The sequence below is a fragment of the Xiphophorus couchianus genome, chromosome 10 (assembly GCF_001444195.1).
Source record: "Xiphophorus couchianus chromosome 10, X_couchianus-1.0, whole genome shotgun sequence".
Taxonomy (NCBI): Eukaryota; Metazoa; Chordata; class Actinopteri; order Cyprinodontiformes; family Poeciliidae; genus Xiphophorus; species Xiphophorus couchianus.
In genome coordinates this window covers 16,486,396-16,503,535 of record NC_040237.1, presented here as the reverse complement: position 1 = coordinate 16,503,535, position 17,140 = coordinate 16,486,396, and the positions used below count along the sequence as shown (strand labels likewise).

Genomic DNA, 17,140 nt, shown 5'->3' with positions numbered 1-17,140 from the left:
TTGAAATATCTCTGGCTAAAGTAAACGGAGTGAATCATTGATGAGAGTTCATGGAAAATCCCTTTCCAATAGTTGTGTCCATGTATTAAAATTAAAATGTTAAAATTAGCACAATTGTAATTATCAGCGCTTTTAAGTGGACATTATTCTACCACCTTTTACTTCTGCATACATAACCATGATGTTTAAACATCATGGTTTAAACATACTGCGTATGAATGCCATTAAACCGTGTGGCTTTTACTCTCGTCTGCTAAGCTAATGCAAAATTCATGCTAATTCTTGCTTGTTAGGGAGAAATATTCCAGTGTGCCTCAGCAGGGGGAGAACCTTGCACCAAGTGGATTAACAGACGAGTTTATTTTAAACTCGTGTTGACTACACAGCTTTCCAAGGCCGCTGCACAAAGCTGTCTCCTATAGTGTGAATCCATTAGCAGCTGAGGCTGGAGGTGAAGGCTGAAGGGCAGCGAAATGATGGCGAGATAAAGAAGCGGGGCGCGCTGCTGTCCATCTCCCACTGTCTCACTCTGGCGCCCAGGCTTTCCTTTTCTCTCTCGCTATTCTTTTCACTGCTGCCAACAAGCGCACCCAAGGCCCTCGTCTATCTGCCTTTCTTTGCTGCTTTCATCACTTCTGCTGATATCTCAAACCAGTTAGGTCGTCTAATTGAACAGCCAACTTTTTACATTTGCTCTAAAGCGTCTTTTGTTGTTGTTTTTTTTTACATTTAAAAAGGTTTTATGCAGAATGCAAAATGTTTTGGGCTCTTTGCATTTGTCTGAGACCCTGTTCAAGTACGTTTTCTTTTGACGTTGAGGATTATTCCACGGATAAATACTAAGGATAAACATTTACAGTCACTGGCTGCTAATGTTAACCTTGCATATTATCATTTAAAATGTTATGAAATTGCACTTTTTTGTTCTCTAGAAATCCCGTTGTCTCCAAACTAGGAGGCTCTCACAAGCACAGACTTGGTGGCTAGATTTGTCACCCAATATGAAAAATGTAATGGCAGAGATTATGTAATATTCATACTGCTCTGCTTAGTAAAGCACAGGTTTAGAATTGATTTTGGCATAGTGTTGCCAAAATCCTCATACAGCAACTCAAAAACAGGCGGCACAAACAATAAGATGTTATATTCAAAACACTTTTAGTTTTATTGATGTTTGCAATATTGTTGCATACTTTTCATTGCATAATTACTCTTTAGACAAGTTCAGATACATTTTATATTGGGATTCAATCTACTCCCATGGTAAATGTTTCCTTTTATGGTCACCAAGTACAATAAGTTTTGTTTCATTAAAGTGGAAAAATTAAGTCTTTGAGGTTTACCTTTTTGTCAACAATATTTCTACAATAATTTTTCAGTCACAAAAAATAGCATCTGTAGAAATACAGATTCTGTCCTGACACTTCAATGACTTTTAGACTTAAACTAAAAAGTTAGTGTCCCAACACTGAACCTTGTGGGATTCCCCTATTTGTTGTTATTTACGGTGTGATACTTATCTAATGGTACAGTCCTTGTTTCTGTTTGTCCAATAAATGCTCATGCTAAAATAAGATAAAAACAACTCTTCCACATCTCAAACATCTTGTCTATTGGCACATTCGGCTTTGCTTACTGCTCAGTGTTTTCTGCTCCCTAGAGAACAGATGGTATTACTGTAACACTGAAATCTCCCACACGTGTTCTGTGACAGGCAAAAGTTAAAATGGATAAAACAAAGCTCTAATATCTTTAGCTTTGTTTTATTCTGGAAATCTCCACAAATTGATGACATCACACTTGATCTGCACGCGTCTAAATGTACGTAGGTAAATATGATTAAAGGTTATTGTCACTTGATTTCACCGTTGTCATATAGTGACTCGATGCTTTTCAGCACATGCTTTAATAGATACATAAGATAGTTAGTTAAACTGACACATTTCGGTTTAATTAAGAGTGAAAGCATTATTATCATCACACAGATATGTACCATGTTTTACTTGCCTCCATAGCTGAAACCTCTAAACATGCCAAGACTAATGTGCTTTCAAGTAGTTTAATGATACACAGGCAAAAAATCATGGTTGTCTTTCTGATTATATAAAAGCTATAATTACATCCATCCACATTAGGGACTTAATTGATAACTTACTGTTGTCCTGTGATTGTTGTCATGCCAACTTCTTGAGCAATACTTTCTTTTTTCTGCCATCCCTGCTGACATTTAATTGGAGCGTTATTGTCTCCCACAATGGTGGGTGTGTCCAGTTTTCAATGCTAATTATGCTAAAATGTTCCGAGCTTGTTTGGTCTTTCGGTGTAATTATAGCCGTCTGCAGCTTAATTTGAATAATCAGAACAAATAAAACAAATCACTGAGTGGAAATTGCTGGAAGCAGCCAAATAACATCACCTCAGGCTGCTGCCTAATCTCTAAAAGACACATCATCGGCCGTGTGGAGCGGTAGCATTTCAGCAAGCTGAAGGTTTTAAAGCGCTCGTATCGAGGCTGTACAGCTGCTGCCATGGCACCAGGACACCCTGTTGGGTTAGGATTTCTGCTTAAATGCCAGAAAAGAAAAAAAAACAACTCAAGAAGTGCGACAGAAAGCACAAACATACAGCGGGCCTTCTACTGACCAACATGCTCCCGCTCAAAGGCCACGAGGGGAGGGAGATCACTAAATCTTTAAATCAATGAAAACTTCCTGCAGCAGGAAAGATTTGTTTTCTGAGACATTCCCTTGTCAACAGAGTAGAAATCAATGTGATGTACTCCTGGTGTCTGCTGGCACACGACTAGATAAATGTTTATGCAGAATGGAGGGGGAGAGGAAGGAAAAAAAATGGTGGACCAAGTTGCACAATAAAAAATAACCAACAATATTCTGGTTTATTTAGAGAGAGAAAAATAATGTGTTGTTCATGATAGAAGTCTGCAAAATCCAGCTTTTATTTTGATATTCCACTTCTGCTTAACAATGAGCTAATTAGCATATTAACTAAATATTTAGCATGGACCTAAGCAGTTAGTTACAGGCAAAATATATAGCTAACAACCTAAATAATTTGATAACCAGCTGTGTTTTTAGCCTGCTTGCTAAATATTTAGTTTTGAGCAAAAATATTTAGTGTGGGAAATACATTTTTAGTTTGAGAATTAAATGTTTAGTATGGAAAATTTATATTTTGTTTGGAGAAAACTATTTATTTAAGATAAATATTTAATTTAGATCTAAATATTTAGTTTGTACAAAATATTCACAACCATATTAAATATTTAGTTCACAAACTAAATACTTGTTTAATTTGTAACCTAAATATTTACCCTACAAACTGAATATAACACTAAACTAAATATTTAGCATGTGAAATAAATTCATAATTTTGAACTATACATTCAGTATAACTTTGAAAACCACATTTTTTCAGGCAGAAAAACCCAAATGTTGCTGTTCACTTTTTTCTGTGTAACTTTACAAGTGGTGACCCATATATTTCCAGCTATAAAAATAATTAAATTATTGTCAAAGTTTCATATGTTTTGTTTCTCATTTCAGTAAATTTTTATCTTATATTATGATTTTAAATCTGTCTGGTTTTCTTCTGCCTGTGCTACTTTTTCCTTGAAGCTCCTTGCCCTTCGCCTCCATGGTAACCATGGCAGGTTTTTTTGTGTTTTTTCTAAAAAGCTGTCCCCACTGTTAGTTTGCTTATCAGTGGCGGATGGAAGCAGCATGAAAAGGCCAGCCTGTGTCCCATCGTTATGTAAAGTACAAAGAATAGACAATTAAGCTGGGAAAGGGTTTTATAAGCCCAATGTAAATCAGTTTTCTATCCTGCCAGGAGAGACTTTAATAGCTTCATTTCTGGTTTGCTTAAATTATGAACAATGTATTCTCAGTTGAATCCTTCAAAACAGCTGTATTTTCAGAGAAAATTTTAATTTAAAAAGTTTAAATCTCAATTCCTACAAACCTAACCTTAATCCCTGATAAAATATAATTTCTGGAATGGAGACAATCGAATAAATTGAACAAAGTTGACTTAAATCCCACAAGTTTGCTGATGATGGTTAATAAAACATTCTTAAATGAGGCATACTAGAATCTGAAAAAAAGGCTATTATTACATATTTATGTGTTGGTACTTTCTGATGGAATGAATATCAAAACTTACTTCATTGTCACTGTGTGAAGTATTAATATTGACCATCTGTAAATAGTCCTAAACACACTGTGTTATTAAAATGTATGAGTGAATGTCGGATTACTCTGAGACTAGATTGCCACACTATGATGAAGAAACATGTGACAAATGTTTCAGAAGAACCTGTACTGACATTTCTACAACATTTTGACATATGTCACCTGTAGAGGAACTTATATGAATGTCTAAAATCAAAATCCTGCAGCTAGAAATGTTGAGCATTTCACAGAAGCCTCTCAGCGAGCTGTAACAGGGATAATGAGGTGGGATCAGGTTCAGAGTGTCTAGTCCTGATGCTAACCTTGTTTTTTTCTGCCTTTTCTTGACTGTACTGCCAAACCAAGCAGAGAAGCTTGAACACCCACATATGCAAACTCGTGCACATATTGGGTAAACAAATTCTGACACAATGCTCACATGATGTGCCGTCATGCGCTCATGCGGACTAACAAGCATCAGCGTGTTCAGCCTGTTCAGCCTGTGCTGCTCACCCCGCCAGGTGGAAGAAGATTTCCTCCTCTCCCGCTTTACGTCTCGTCTCGTTATCTCTTCTTGGACTCCATCTGTCCGGCTCACTCACACTTTTTCGGAAGTTTCGGTTATTTACTTGAAATCAAGTCCCAGCAAAATTTCTAGAATAGATTCACTTCAGCTTCATGGTTAGTCTTACGTATGAAAAGTTGTGTACCTTATGTAGAAATATTTATTAAAACTGTCACTATGTCGTGATAGTGTAACATGAGACGGATAATTTGTGAAAACATCAGGCTCTTCTGCCTCCTACTGTTCACATCCTCCTCTTGGCTCTCTGCTACGCTACAGCTAGCTCCTCACAACCGAGCCTGCCGTAAATGCTAAGGCTAGTTAGCATAGCCACCGATGACGACGAATGGAAACCGTTTTCCTTTAACGGTAAGTTGTTAGCACATTTAGTAATGAATACATAAGGGTGATTGACAGTCGTAAGACCCTCCTCCTGGCTCTGATTGGTTGGTTTTGGTCAGGAGCGGTTCATGAAGATAGGAGATATCAATCTTATCACAGATTATCCGTCTCATCTTATACAGTCACAACATGGTGACAACTTTAACAATTATGTAGAAAAAAAACAAAACATTTTTATTAAAAGTTACAAACTGTAAATATAATGGAAAATGTGATTAACACTGCAGACTTCTCCCTGACCTGTCTGCTGTGTTTTTTGCTCACTAATGCAAACATTTAATATCTTAGTAGAACAACAGTATTTATAATGAGAAAATTCTCTTCTTGTTACTTCTGAAAGCAACTGGATTGAACATGATTTTATTTATCAAGGTTATAAAGGTACAGGGAGCAGAATACAAATGCTGGCTATATCTTTTCCCCATTAAGCATTAATTCTGCAAGCTGAACATCATAATGAGCTGAAGTGTTAAGTTGCATTTTTTTCCTGGTGGTTTAATTTGAAACAAGAAGCAAAAATACAGCATAAATTCACAGAAAAAACATTGTAAAATGCATTTCACCTTAAATTTACATGCTGTCTTGCTATGTTTTATTTCTGCTTTTTTTTAAAAAATCTTTAGAGGCAGGCTGCAGTGACAGGCACTGACAGCAAAAACTTCTACTTTTTTATGCCATGACACCTGGAAAAGAAGGACTGCATGACATGTCACATACTGTGAAGCCACATTTTGGGTCACCAGCATCCACATGTGGGGAAAACAGGGCAAACTTCCATCTCTGATGTCTCGCCTGAGAATAACACTCTTTTCTAAAATGAATAAACTCATTTATTCCAGTGTTCTAACTTCAGACAGCTGGCTTCCTCTGTATCAGGGGTTCGCATACTTAATGTTCAAACTTCTAATCTTATTTATAGATAAGATCTAAGGTGCATAATTAGCAAATACATTTTGATTTGACTGAATCTGCTCACAAAGCAATGGATGGAAGGCTTTATGTTGAACAGTGAAGCATAATGGGAGCTTCAATTGGATAAAAAATGTAAACTTAAAACATAACCAACATAAAGTGGCTTTCTTTACACACAAGAATAAAGAAAGTAAATTGAGCATAAAATGCAAAAAGCAGCAACACCAAAAAACTGAAAACTTTCCACGAGGCACTGCCTTTGTTAAGCTAATGCTAATTAGCTAAAGTAAACGAGCTTTAAATGGAAAATGTACTGCTCAGTGTACTAATGGCAGAGGAACAACTTACCATTCCAGGAAAACGTTTAATCAGCAGTCTTGGTTTCAATGCTAACTAGCCTTAGCATTCACAACAGGCTCTGTTAGCTGCAGCGTAGCAGAGAACAAGGGGGTGGAAAGAGAAGAGGGAATGAGCAGGTCACACGGAGGGTGATTGACAGCGCTAAGACCCGCCTCCTAGCTCTGATTGGTTATTTCTAATTAGCACTGGGAGAAGGAAGAAGAGCACTTTTAAAAAAAATTTTTATTCATTCTTTTCACAGATTATCTGTCATAACGTAGTGTCGATAAAGTTTCAACAAATTATTTTTTTTATAAAAGTTGCATACTGCAGCTTAAAAATACATTAAAGTTTGTAGTTGTAACAAAACAAAATTGAGAATCCTTAACTGGGAGTTTATACTTTAACCTGATACTGATCGATTTTGTTCAGATGTGTAATTGTTTTTATAGATATTCTGATTTTATTTTAATTTAAAATAAATTGAAATAAACATGGAAGGAATCAGGAAACGGCAGAAACGTCTCTGTTGGATGTCAGGATGAAACAATCTACGGGGGCTTGTTGGGACGGCTTCAGATTTTCTACTGGCCCCTTTTCTGTTTTTACATTATTAGGATGCTGTGCTACCTCTCAGTGATTGCTGACGATACCTGTGGCTCTTTCTGACATCTGTTCTCATTTGTAATCATGGCAAAAATGCTTTTTCTTGTTTTATTATTTAAATGATCCCACAGACACCTGGGATAGGATTGAGCTCCCTGGCAGGTTAAGTAGCAGGAGTGAAACGAAAAAGGAAGGAGGAGAAATTTGAAACTATTCCTTCACATGATTGTCATGGTGATTAAGGTGTCTGGGAAGTAAATTAGTCCTTGAAGTGCCAACAATGAGAAGTGACAGTGCGGTATGATTTTGAATGAAGAGCAGAACCTCCTCACCTGGCTTTCAGACTGCAGACAGAGAGCAGCGTGTTGGATGAGTCTGCAGGAAGTGATGCAGAGCATGAAGCATCTGTTTGGCCCCTGCAGGTCACAAAATGCATTTAAACCTAAAAGCTCAAGAGTCCCAGTGCATTCATATCAGTATCTGGACATTTCAACATCACCTCTTTTTGTCAACTCTTCTTATTTAGAATGAATTTCTCTATTTTCCTGATGTCATTTCCTTTTGAGGATTAATATTGTATTAAACAATTGAATTCAAAACTAAGCCACACGTATTTCTTCTTCAGTCAATTAGTTTATTCACTCGACTTTACAAATTCCATCATTAATTTACTAATACACTTATGAAAAGGAAGCAGGGAGAAGAACAATGTTATACAAACCTGTCCCTAATTACAAAGTAAATTTTCAAGGCCGTATACATGAAATTAAATATAAAAGCTGCAAACAGTATGTCATTCTCCTTTTTAACTCAAAAATGTATTGGATTTAATCATTTTTTTCTTTTAAAGTGTTTTAAATGGATTTACAGTAAAGCATTTTTCCTACTCTTTATCCAAACTATTCAATAATTTAACTTCATGCACAGAAATGCACATTTATTTTAAAGTAGTACACACTTTTACTTTTGAAATTGTATTTCCTTCTATTTTTGTTACTTGAGCTTAAGAAACTGAACTTTTGTAAATATATCTTTCCAGCCTGTTCTGTATCTTTCTGATTGAATTTTGGTTTTTCGTTACCGGTGAGCCAAAATGATCAAATTTAGAAGAAAGAAATGTCAGTGTGTGACGAATCTATAGGAGTTTTACTTTCTGAAATAAGGATCAAAAAGTTACTTTTTCACAATACTCCAATTTTTTGTGACGTACCCGTCAACAGCAAGTCCTGGACTATCACTATCACTACTAACGGTTAATATAAGCGACTACTACTTTGTCTGAGTATAAAAAAACAGAAAATATTTGCCACCCTTGTGTATGCATCTTCAATAGAGTTTCCATCCAGCCAAAAAAATTCAGCGCCCGATCCGATCTCACTCACACCTGAAGTAAACCCAACGTATTTTAATTCAGATTTTACTGCTTTCGTTTTTAGATCTCCATTAATGTCAACATTGTAACTTCTCCCATTTTTAGCTTTTATCAAATCAAGTTTATTTGTATATCACATTTCAGCAACAAAGCAGTTCAAAGTGCTTTACATCATAAAGACACAAAAAATACCGAACATGCAGTCAGCAATTGAAGCATTACATTAGGGAATACTGCCCCTTTAAACCTTTAATTTAATGTCTTCTAGCTCTACCTGGTCATTTGTTGTAACATCAGGATGAGTCGAGTGCAAATCATCTGGGATGTGTGTCTGATAGTGATGTAGCGTAGGATTGTGGAGAGTTTGTCTGAAGCAGTGATAAAGTTAGTGTCGTGATTGTTTTTTTTAAAGGGTAGTGAAATATTCATAAAATGTATTCATCAGTTAATATTGGTTATTTACCATAACAGCAATATTAATTTTGGATATTGATATCGGCCCAAATTTTCATATCGGTGCATCCTTGGTAACTTTGCTAAGGCATCCAGTCCTGGGAAGGTTCAACACTGTTCCATGTTTTTTTCCACACCAATGAAAGCTAAAATATTTGGTGATGAGGCTGAAAAGGGAAGGAAATCTTCCTGCCTTCATTTTAAAGTAGCATGATATTTAGGTAGAAACTTGTTTTCCCTCTCAGATGTTTCTGTCAGAGTAGAGGTTTTGAACATAACCGCATCTGAAGCTTGTTTAAAGTTTCATTGTCACTTTATGAGGAAGCCGCGGGGCAACAGGCAGCTTCATACGCTTATTAGCAAGTTTCTTCTCCCTAAAACGGTTCTTTACAATCTTATCACCCACTCTGGGTCAGTGGGTTCTGGATGTACGGGAATTAAAATGCAGATGAGGATTAATGTGTTAATAACATTTCTGTGGTTATCTACGCCTCCCAGAGCCGCAAACCTATTACATTATGAAGAAAAATTGTATCCCGCTAGGAAGTGCAATGTCAAATTTATTGTAACCTCGGGTTGTGCACATTAGGATTTAGTTTGAAATCTTATTCATATAAAGCATTTATAAAAGCATTCATTTTTGCTGGATAAATTCAGTATTCTCATGTCCATGTTGTTTTTAATGATAAAGGGAATCTGCTGTGTTTTTCACACACAATATCTGACAACAGTAGTTAAATCATGATGCCTCATTATCTTTATTTCAGACTTTTTGTTCAACTGATTACTGATTCATCTTTCAGATGAGGTGATTGCATATAAATAAACAAATTTGACTAAGCTTAATTCAAAAGTAATTGCATAACCTGGGCATGTACAAACATTTTCAGTCACACCAATACTTTCCACAAACAAAACATAGACTACAATTGCAAGAAGGCACAGATGCTTTTGGGGGGGGGAGTAAAATATTGAAGTAATGACACATTTTTGTTTTCAACAGTTTCAGCAATATTAGTCCTTAGAGCATAAAAAAGGAAAACTAGACTGAACTTGTCTTCGGGGACAGTTTGTTCTCTCGGCTTCACACCCTGTGGTCGTAATTTGTGAAGCTGAGGAGGAGACACTTCAGTTATCTCCTCACATTTCACGGCCGGGGAAGCGTGGGGTTCACCTGTTCCTGTTGCAGACGTTATCAAGATGCAGCTCGGCTGAAAGAAAGTTAATGCGGTTAGCATTGATTTCAAGTGTTAGGCCCGTCTCTTTCTTCTCTTCACATCCTAAAGAAAATCATTGAAAGTTAATCAGGATGAGGAACACTCTGGGCTGTCCACTTTGTTGTGGGGGCAAACTGCAAAAACTGCCTCATGCATCATTTATTTTTTTTTTTTTAATAATTTGACTTTGTAGGATAATGTGATGTTTGTGGGCGAGTAAACTGACATTAAACTTCCAAGATTGTATCAGCGTCTTGAAATTTTCAACTCGCACTGAAAAATGGATTTGAAGTGGCTTTCTCAGTGTGTATTTTACAATAAATATTTTTCTTCATTAGAAGTTTAACTCAGAGGTGTTACTGATTAAGCCACAGGTGTCAAACTCCAGTCTTCAAGGGCCTGCAACTTTTAGATGTGCCTCTGCTGCTGCAGTCAACCTGAACAGAATAATTAGGTCATTAAGGCTCTGGAGAACTGATCTACACAAGGAGGAGGTAATTAAGCCATTTCATTCCAGTGTTTTGTACCTGTGGCACATCTAAAAACTGCAGGACAGCGGCCCTCGAGGACTGAAGTTTGACACCCCTGGATTATGCAGTCCTCAAAGTAAAGCACTTCATACTATTCTACAATCCTCATAAATGTTACCGATTGACCTGAAATTATAGAATATTTCTAAATTAAATGGTTAGAAAAATAAATATTTTCACAGACATGTTTAAAAATGATCAATTGCAGTCTGTTTGTAGAAAAATGAAGAAATTCTCAAAAAAGTTGAAAAAGTTCTACATATTGTGCTTTTCTAGGTCTCCCTACTCAAGGTTACTGATATCACCAGTAGCATTGACAAACATATTTTTAATAAATAAATCAAATGAAATTCTAATTACAGGGTTTCTGCAGAGCTAAATGACTGCTAATTTGATACAAGCATTGGAGCAGAAGGGAATCTAAAAATTACAACCTTGTCTCATACAAGCACAGATGTTTCTTCAACTGAGAAAACGGTGACCAACCTAATGCTATTTTATGAAATCGTATTTATAAAACATTATCTTTATCTTGCTGAAATGAGCTAAAACTGGGGATCCATCTGACTGTTGGCCTTCTAGCACACTCAGGATTTTGTCACGTTTCTTTATATCCATCATGTCATCTTTCATCAAAGTCATTACAGTACACCTCTTGCTGGATTGCTTGATTAATAAATAGTGCACTAAGCTTTAGGTAACACATTTCATCCTTTACAAGATTGTAAAAGTTGACTTCTATGAACGACTCACCCATTTTTGTGGCACACATGTTGTTATAGTCGTTATTCTGCCAGTGTTCAGACGTTGGCTTCATCGCAGTGATCTTGTTGATGTTGGCTGTAACTGGCCTGCCAGGCTGCCGTGAACAAGCAATCAGCTGTGCTATTTTCCTGGCCATGGCTGTCTTCTCTGGAATAGGGGGCGGTATTTTCCGGGGTGAAGCAGTCACCCTTCCCTGGCTTTGACCCGGCTCATCAAAGACGTCGTCCGATTCATCGGAAAGGCGAACTCGCCGGAGATGCACGGCATGGAGCTGCTCAAGAGTCACCACAGGCAGAGTCTTCCCGAGCGATTTCAGGAAGGCAGAAGACTCGGAGTGGTGGCGGCGGGAAGGTTTGGGTCTAAGTTGAGGTTTGGTTTGAGATGAAGGTTCCAGGTTTGGAGAGCTGAGAGTAGGGAGAGTAGGGAGAGGGATTTGCAGAGACAGCCTCTTGGTGCGGTTCTGAGAGGAGTTAGACCTGAATTTGGGTTGTATTTTCCATCCTAAAGGATCTGGGCCGACAATGACAGATGTGGGAACAGAAGTTGGGGAGCAACAGGAGGAGGTGGAGGAAGAAGAGGAAGATGTCGATGAAAAGATCCCAATTGGGGGGCATGAGTATCGCTTGAAAGACGAATGCGAGGATGTCTCTAGTCGCAGAAGGGAAGCAGTGCGCTGAGGAGGGTCAGGTTCCTTTTTGTTCTTCCTCACCATGATGACAGGCGGTGTCTGGCATTTAATGAAGTCAACTGACCAGCGTCTCTGATGAGAGCGCAAGCTCACCCCGGATGTCAAGACCGTTGAGTTCGGTCGCTCTCTGGGGACGTGGCTGCATGTTGTTGGACATCTGGGCCCTGGTCTCTCTCTGCTCTGTGCTCTGATGCTGACGGTATTTACATGGCACACTTTTTCTGTCATTTTAGCAGAGCTGTGAAAAGCAGAGACTATATCTTCATTACCATTAATAGAAGTGGAGCATTTCTTCATCTTGCTTGGTTAAGTGGAACCTTGGTGTGTAAAGAACTCTCTAAGGAGAAACACGTAGAGAAGAAGGAAGGGGTGTGTTCAGGATGTTTTACATCTAAAAAGAGGAACAGCACATACCCATCTGGACTTTGTAAAATAAAGTTTCAAAACCACTGAATTTTCACAACAGGGACTCTTCCAGGAGCGGCAACACATGTCCTAAACATTGTACATCAGACAAACGACATTAGGAATGACATTAGGAATGTCATTTCCTAATGAGGAAAGACATTCCGTAGATAAACACTTTTCTTTAAATATTCATGACAACAAATCCTTCTAATTCAAAGTTTAAATTTGAGAAGAACATTTTAGGACCCTTTAAATAAAAGGTTCACTGTGACTTTTCAAGTCCGCAGTGAAACAATAAGTCAAAAAGATTTACTATATACTCTGAAATGGTTTTATAGAAATCCATTCGATTCATTACGTTAACTTTGTTGATGCTGATCTTTCCTTAAAGTTTGTTCTTTCTTACATTTTACAAATGTATGATACTTCTCCTGATTAAGAAAAAAACTAGTGTAGCAGAATTGATCAGTAGAAACATGTTAAACAAATGTTATGAAAAATGTGATGGCATTTTTGCCAACACATTTTAGTGAGCACTTACTCCTTTCATAGTTGTCAAATATTAAGGTTTCTATCAAGCTAACATTTGATTATGAAATGTAAAATATCAAACGTGAGAAGCTCTTTACCTGCAGCGCTGTCCTGATCTCAGTCTCGACTAATCTCTTCAGAACTTTTGTCAGTAACATCCTTTCTCCGTCTTGGCCTCATAGCGGTCCACCCAAATCTTACCACAACTTCCTGAAAGTAACACCCTGAGAACCACAAATGTCTCAGTTCTCACTCTGTCGTGCAATCACATCTCACAAACACGGTTGGCAAACAGCTGTTGCTATCGTACTGTGAAGCGAGTGTGTGAAGGCTTTTAAGAAAGACATGTCCCAGGGTCGTTGTGAGGTATACAGATGTGATCAGGGTCTCACCATGACCACTATGAATCAGTTCTTAAATCACTATCAGTTTCACATTCTGCATTGAAAAGCCATTACAAAGAACTGGATGTCCCCTCAGTCTGTGGGGCTTATTGGCGTCGGTTTGGCTGCTTTGCATTTTGAATGTCTTCTCCGCATGGTGTTTACATTTAAGTGCTCCCTGTCTTAAGATTAGACAGCTTAAATGATTACAGACATTTGCTTTCATGCATTTCATAACTGCTTTCTGCTCCACAAACTCTGCCCCAGCTGCAGGCAGAAATGTTTACAACACCAGCAGGGCGTCTCCTAGGGAGGTGACATTGCCAGTCAGTTGCGATGTTGACATAATTTTCGGTCCAGATTTTTTTTCTTTTTTTGCAAGAAGTGAAAAGATTGTTTTGATGTAACTTTACAAACAACCCATCACACCACCCATGTCCTGGTGCAGTCTTTGGTCATCTCCCACCATGACGACCGACAGGCTCTCCTAACTGGTCTCTGAAGATCAGTCTGTGCTTTGACATATCTGCCAATGGCACATTTGGTCTTCAGTCAGCCTAAAAGAGAATAAGTGTGTTCCTTGAGCTGCACTTTCTACCTTTAGCTATCCGTACGTATTTCAAGTAACTAGTGTTGGCCTGCAAAGTGGTTAATGGAAAAGATTTTCTCGACCTGACTGTTCTCACAAAGGTTAGTGTCATAACTTACTCCGGTTGTCAAGGGTTTGAAAGCTAGCAGTGTCTTTGCCGCACTCAAAACACTTCAGACTCTATCATGCAGTGTTAATACAAAGTTGTATCAGAACTGGGGGGTCACTGTTTATCGTCAAGAAACTCTTGCAGACCTAGCTGAAGAGCTAGCCTTAAAAAGCTCATTGTTAGCTCTGACGTTACCTGCATTGTTCCATCCTCACCTGCAAGTCACCTCGGATAAAAACATCTGCCAAATGTAAAAACATAACCAGCTTTCTTTTTATATCATAAATGCTCATTTTGGGATATTTGTAAAAATAAATAAATAAATAAATTGTTGCCTATTTATAATATTTCAGGCCTATTTATATGACTGTATGGAAAAACTTGAAGTGCTTTCCTGATAAATGAGTTTTTTGTGTTTCTTGTGTTTGAAGCTCGACATGAAAGTTTCTAGGTGGTGGTCGGGTAAAAATGGGATAGCTGTTAGCATTTTATTGCTTACAGCTATTGGGAATGCAAGCCCATATCAATATATTTTCATCTGCTTTATTTCTTTTCCTGAGTTGCCATAAAATCTCAGTCAATACGTTTGTCTAGGAAAGAGACTGTTAATCACTCAAAGCCTGGGTAACTCCATTGTCGATGTGACGATGGTAAGTTGATGGCAGCAGTAGCTCAGATGATGACCCCTTCAGTGAAGGAATTTGGATATTTATGGGAAACAAGTGATAGTTTAACTCAATAGCTAAACAGTGAAAAACCTAAATCAACTTTAGGAGTCCACTTCTGAAATTTTTTGCTTTTGGATTTGGTGTCATTTTCTATGTTGATTCTTTAACAATCATTTAGGAGGAGATTGTATGTAAAACTTCAACCATATTTGGCAAGTTGATGAATGCAGTGTGGGGTTGGGTCCTGCTTCAGTACCAAACTGGGCTCACTATGATGAGACAAAAAGGGTTCTAACTGAACAGGGTGAACATTGAGTGAGATCCCATTTTAGTCATTTGAACCATAAAGGGTGGAGGATTTGTAGCAATATGTAAATTTCTGACTTCTAGAAACCCCTGAAATCTCTGTCTGGCCAGCAATAACTTTTTAATTAGTCAAACGGAACTTTTCTTCAACACCTGAAAGCCTTTGTAGGTCACTCATAGTCAGGCCCTGCAGCAAGGTGGCCAAGTACTGCAGCCCTTTGACTGCATCTGGCCATTCCTCTCTCTCTCTTTCTCTGTCTCTCTTTTTCTGGTCTGTTTGTGTACAAAAGTTAACGTGTCGAACTGGGGGCTGTGCAAACGTCCCAAATCTGACAGCGAGTCACAAAGTATCACATGTAAACCCGGCCGAACATGTGTCCTCGGCGCATCCCGCCTCATACCGTATGCATCCTGACTCTGCGTGTCGACAGCTAGTCCTTTTGAAGTCGGATCACTTTCAGTTCCCAAACTGGGGTTCCTTCCCCCTCCACTTCTCACCTAATCCACCCCCAGGCTGCCGGGATCTTTAAAGGCTATGTGAGTAATTGGCAGGTTTGTGTGTTGTTGGGGGGCGTGGGGTCGGGCTCTGCACCATTGATCGTAGTGTAATGAAACGATGTAAAGCTCTCGGGATACTGTAGACCTGCACACGGGGGGAAGGATTACTGCTGATCTGAGAGCTCTTCTTTTGATGATTCACACACTGAACACTGGAGGAAGACAAGTGGGGGTGTGTTTGTGTGTGTACACTATACAGAATCTGTGTTTAAGAGAAAGCTCTGACCTTTTATCCTGTTTATTTCAATAGCAATGAAATATGTTTGCGTCTGCTCCCTGCTAGCAAGAGTCAAAATGTGCTTATTGATGCTTGAAATGGTAATGGCAGCCCTCTGTTCAGCTCACCGTCTCCACTTGAGTTGAGTGTTTCTTTCATTTTAGTGGACTACACATCATCCAGGAGAATACTCTGCTTTCAATGTACTTAAAGATGGAGAGAACAATAGGCCCAGAGCAACTCGGCACTCAAATCCGCTAGAGAGACATTGTGTTTGAAGCTTTTTGTTCATGGTGTTAGAACTCAGAGACCAGCAGAGCTGAAATGGAAAACACAGATTTGAGGTCTGTTCCCCTGTCGTTTGGTTGGTAGAATAAAAGATCTCAGATTTTTGTTTGTTGAAGGGAAGCTTGAAAGGTGGAAGGCTGTCAGGATTGAGAACCTTCTGTGGGAATAAAAACGGTTCTTTCAACTGTGTGGTAGATGTAAGCTGGGTGATTACATCCAAACATTTACCAGAGAATGCTCAAATTCCATGTTTCAGATTGTGTTCAATTCAGTTTATTTATGTCGCATCTATTTGCAACAAATGTCGTCACAAGGCACTTTACAAAAGAAAAAAGCGTACATGCGTTCCAATCGATCCCAGTTTTCAATCAGAATACTTCCTGTTTTTCTTAATAGAAACCACTGTATCCTGATCAGACTCCAACTTGACTTTTACACAAACCCACACTTAAACACTTAACTTCCCTGCCTGGTTCTGCTCACACATCATCAGGATTAACAGGATAATGACAGAAAATCAAACTATTCATCATCATCCGTGAACAGAAAATTACACAAGATTGAAAGTTAATGAAGTCTTTAGCAGGGCACTCTTGGATCCCGCTGGACTCATTATTTAGTATCTTGTCCTTCAGATAGTTTTAACTAGAAAAAGCCCATCTTTCAAGGAACACAAAATAACAAATTAAGCCTCTTGTTAAGCAGCTTCTACAAGTGTGGAAAGGAAATTATTGTATTTCCATTCATCCATCCAACCAGCCAGGAGTGTCTCACCAGGGAGACGTCCTAACTAGAGCCAAACAGTTCCTCTTAGATAGTTTAAAGTTGTCCTGCTGGAAGGAGAATATTTGTTGATTGTTGATTTCTTGGGTCATAATCGATATCTAGTTTGAACTTTTCTCAATGACTCCGTTACAGATATTCCAGTTGTAAAAAAAAAACTGTTTAGCTATTTTCATGGCAGTAAAATCTTGCAACTCCTTTCAGCATTAAGTATTAAATTGTTCCCTTGACATAAACTAGATGTTTTCTTCACTCGTGAAG

General features: G+C 38.2%; 2 protein-coding genes across 2 annotated transcripts in view; one reads left to right on the top strand and one right to left on the bottom strand.

Annotated features, from left to right (window-relative positions):
- Positions 1-17,140, top strand: part of LOC114151856 (ras-related protein Rab-26-like) — an 80,799-nt gene that overhangs the window by 50,210 nt on the left and 13,449 nt on the right. The window lies entirely within an intron of this gene.
- On the bottom strand, positions 7,626-13,367 carry LOC114151855 (uncharacterized). The gene is made up of 3 exons (XM_028029323.1): positions 13,077-13,367; positions 11,340-12,376; positions 7,626-10,050 (listed from the first exon to the last, which is right to left on the bottom strand). Exons 2-3 carry the CDS (start codon positions 12,334-12,336, stop codon positions 10,010-10,012), a joined length of 1,038 nt encoding a protein of 345 aa, XP_027885124.1. The 5' UTR covers positions 12,337-12,376; positions 13,077-13,367; the 3' UTR covers positions 7,626-10,009.

Coding starts and splice junctions, on each gene's coding strand:
- LOC114151855 (XM_028029323.1), bottom strand. CDS start 12,336: ATGAAGAAATGCTCCACTTCTATTAATGGTAATGAAGATATAGTCTCT. Junction 10,051..11,339: donor CATGTGTGCCACAAAAATGG/GTGAGTCGTTCA, acceptor ACTTTCTTTCAG/CCGAGCTGCATCTTGATAAC.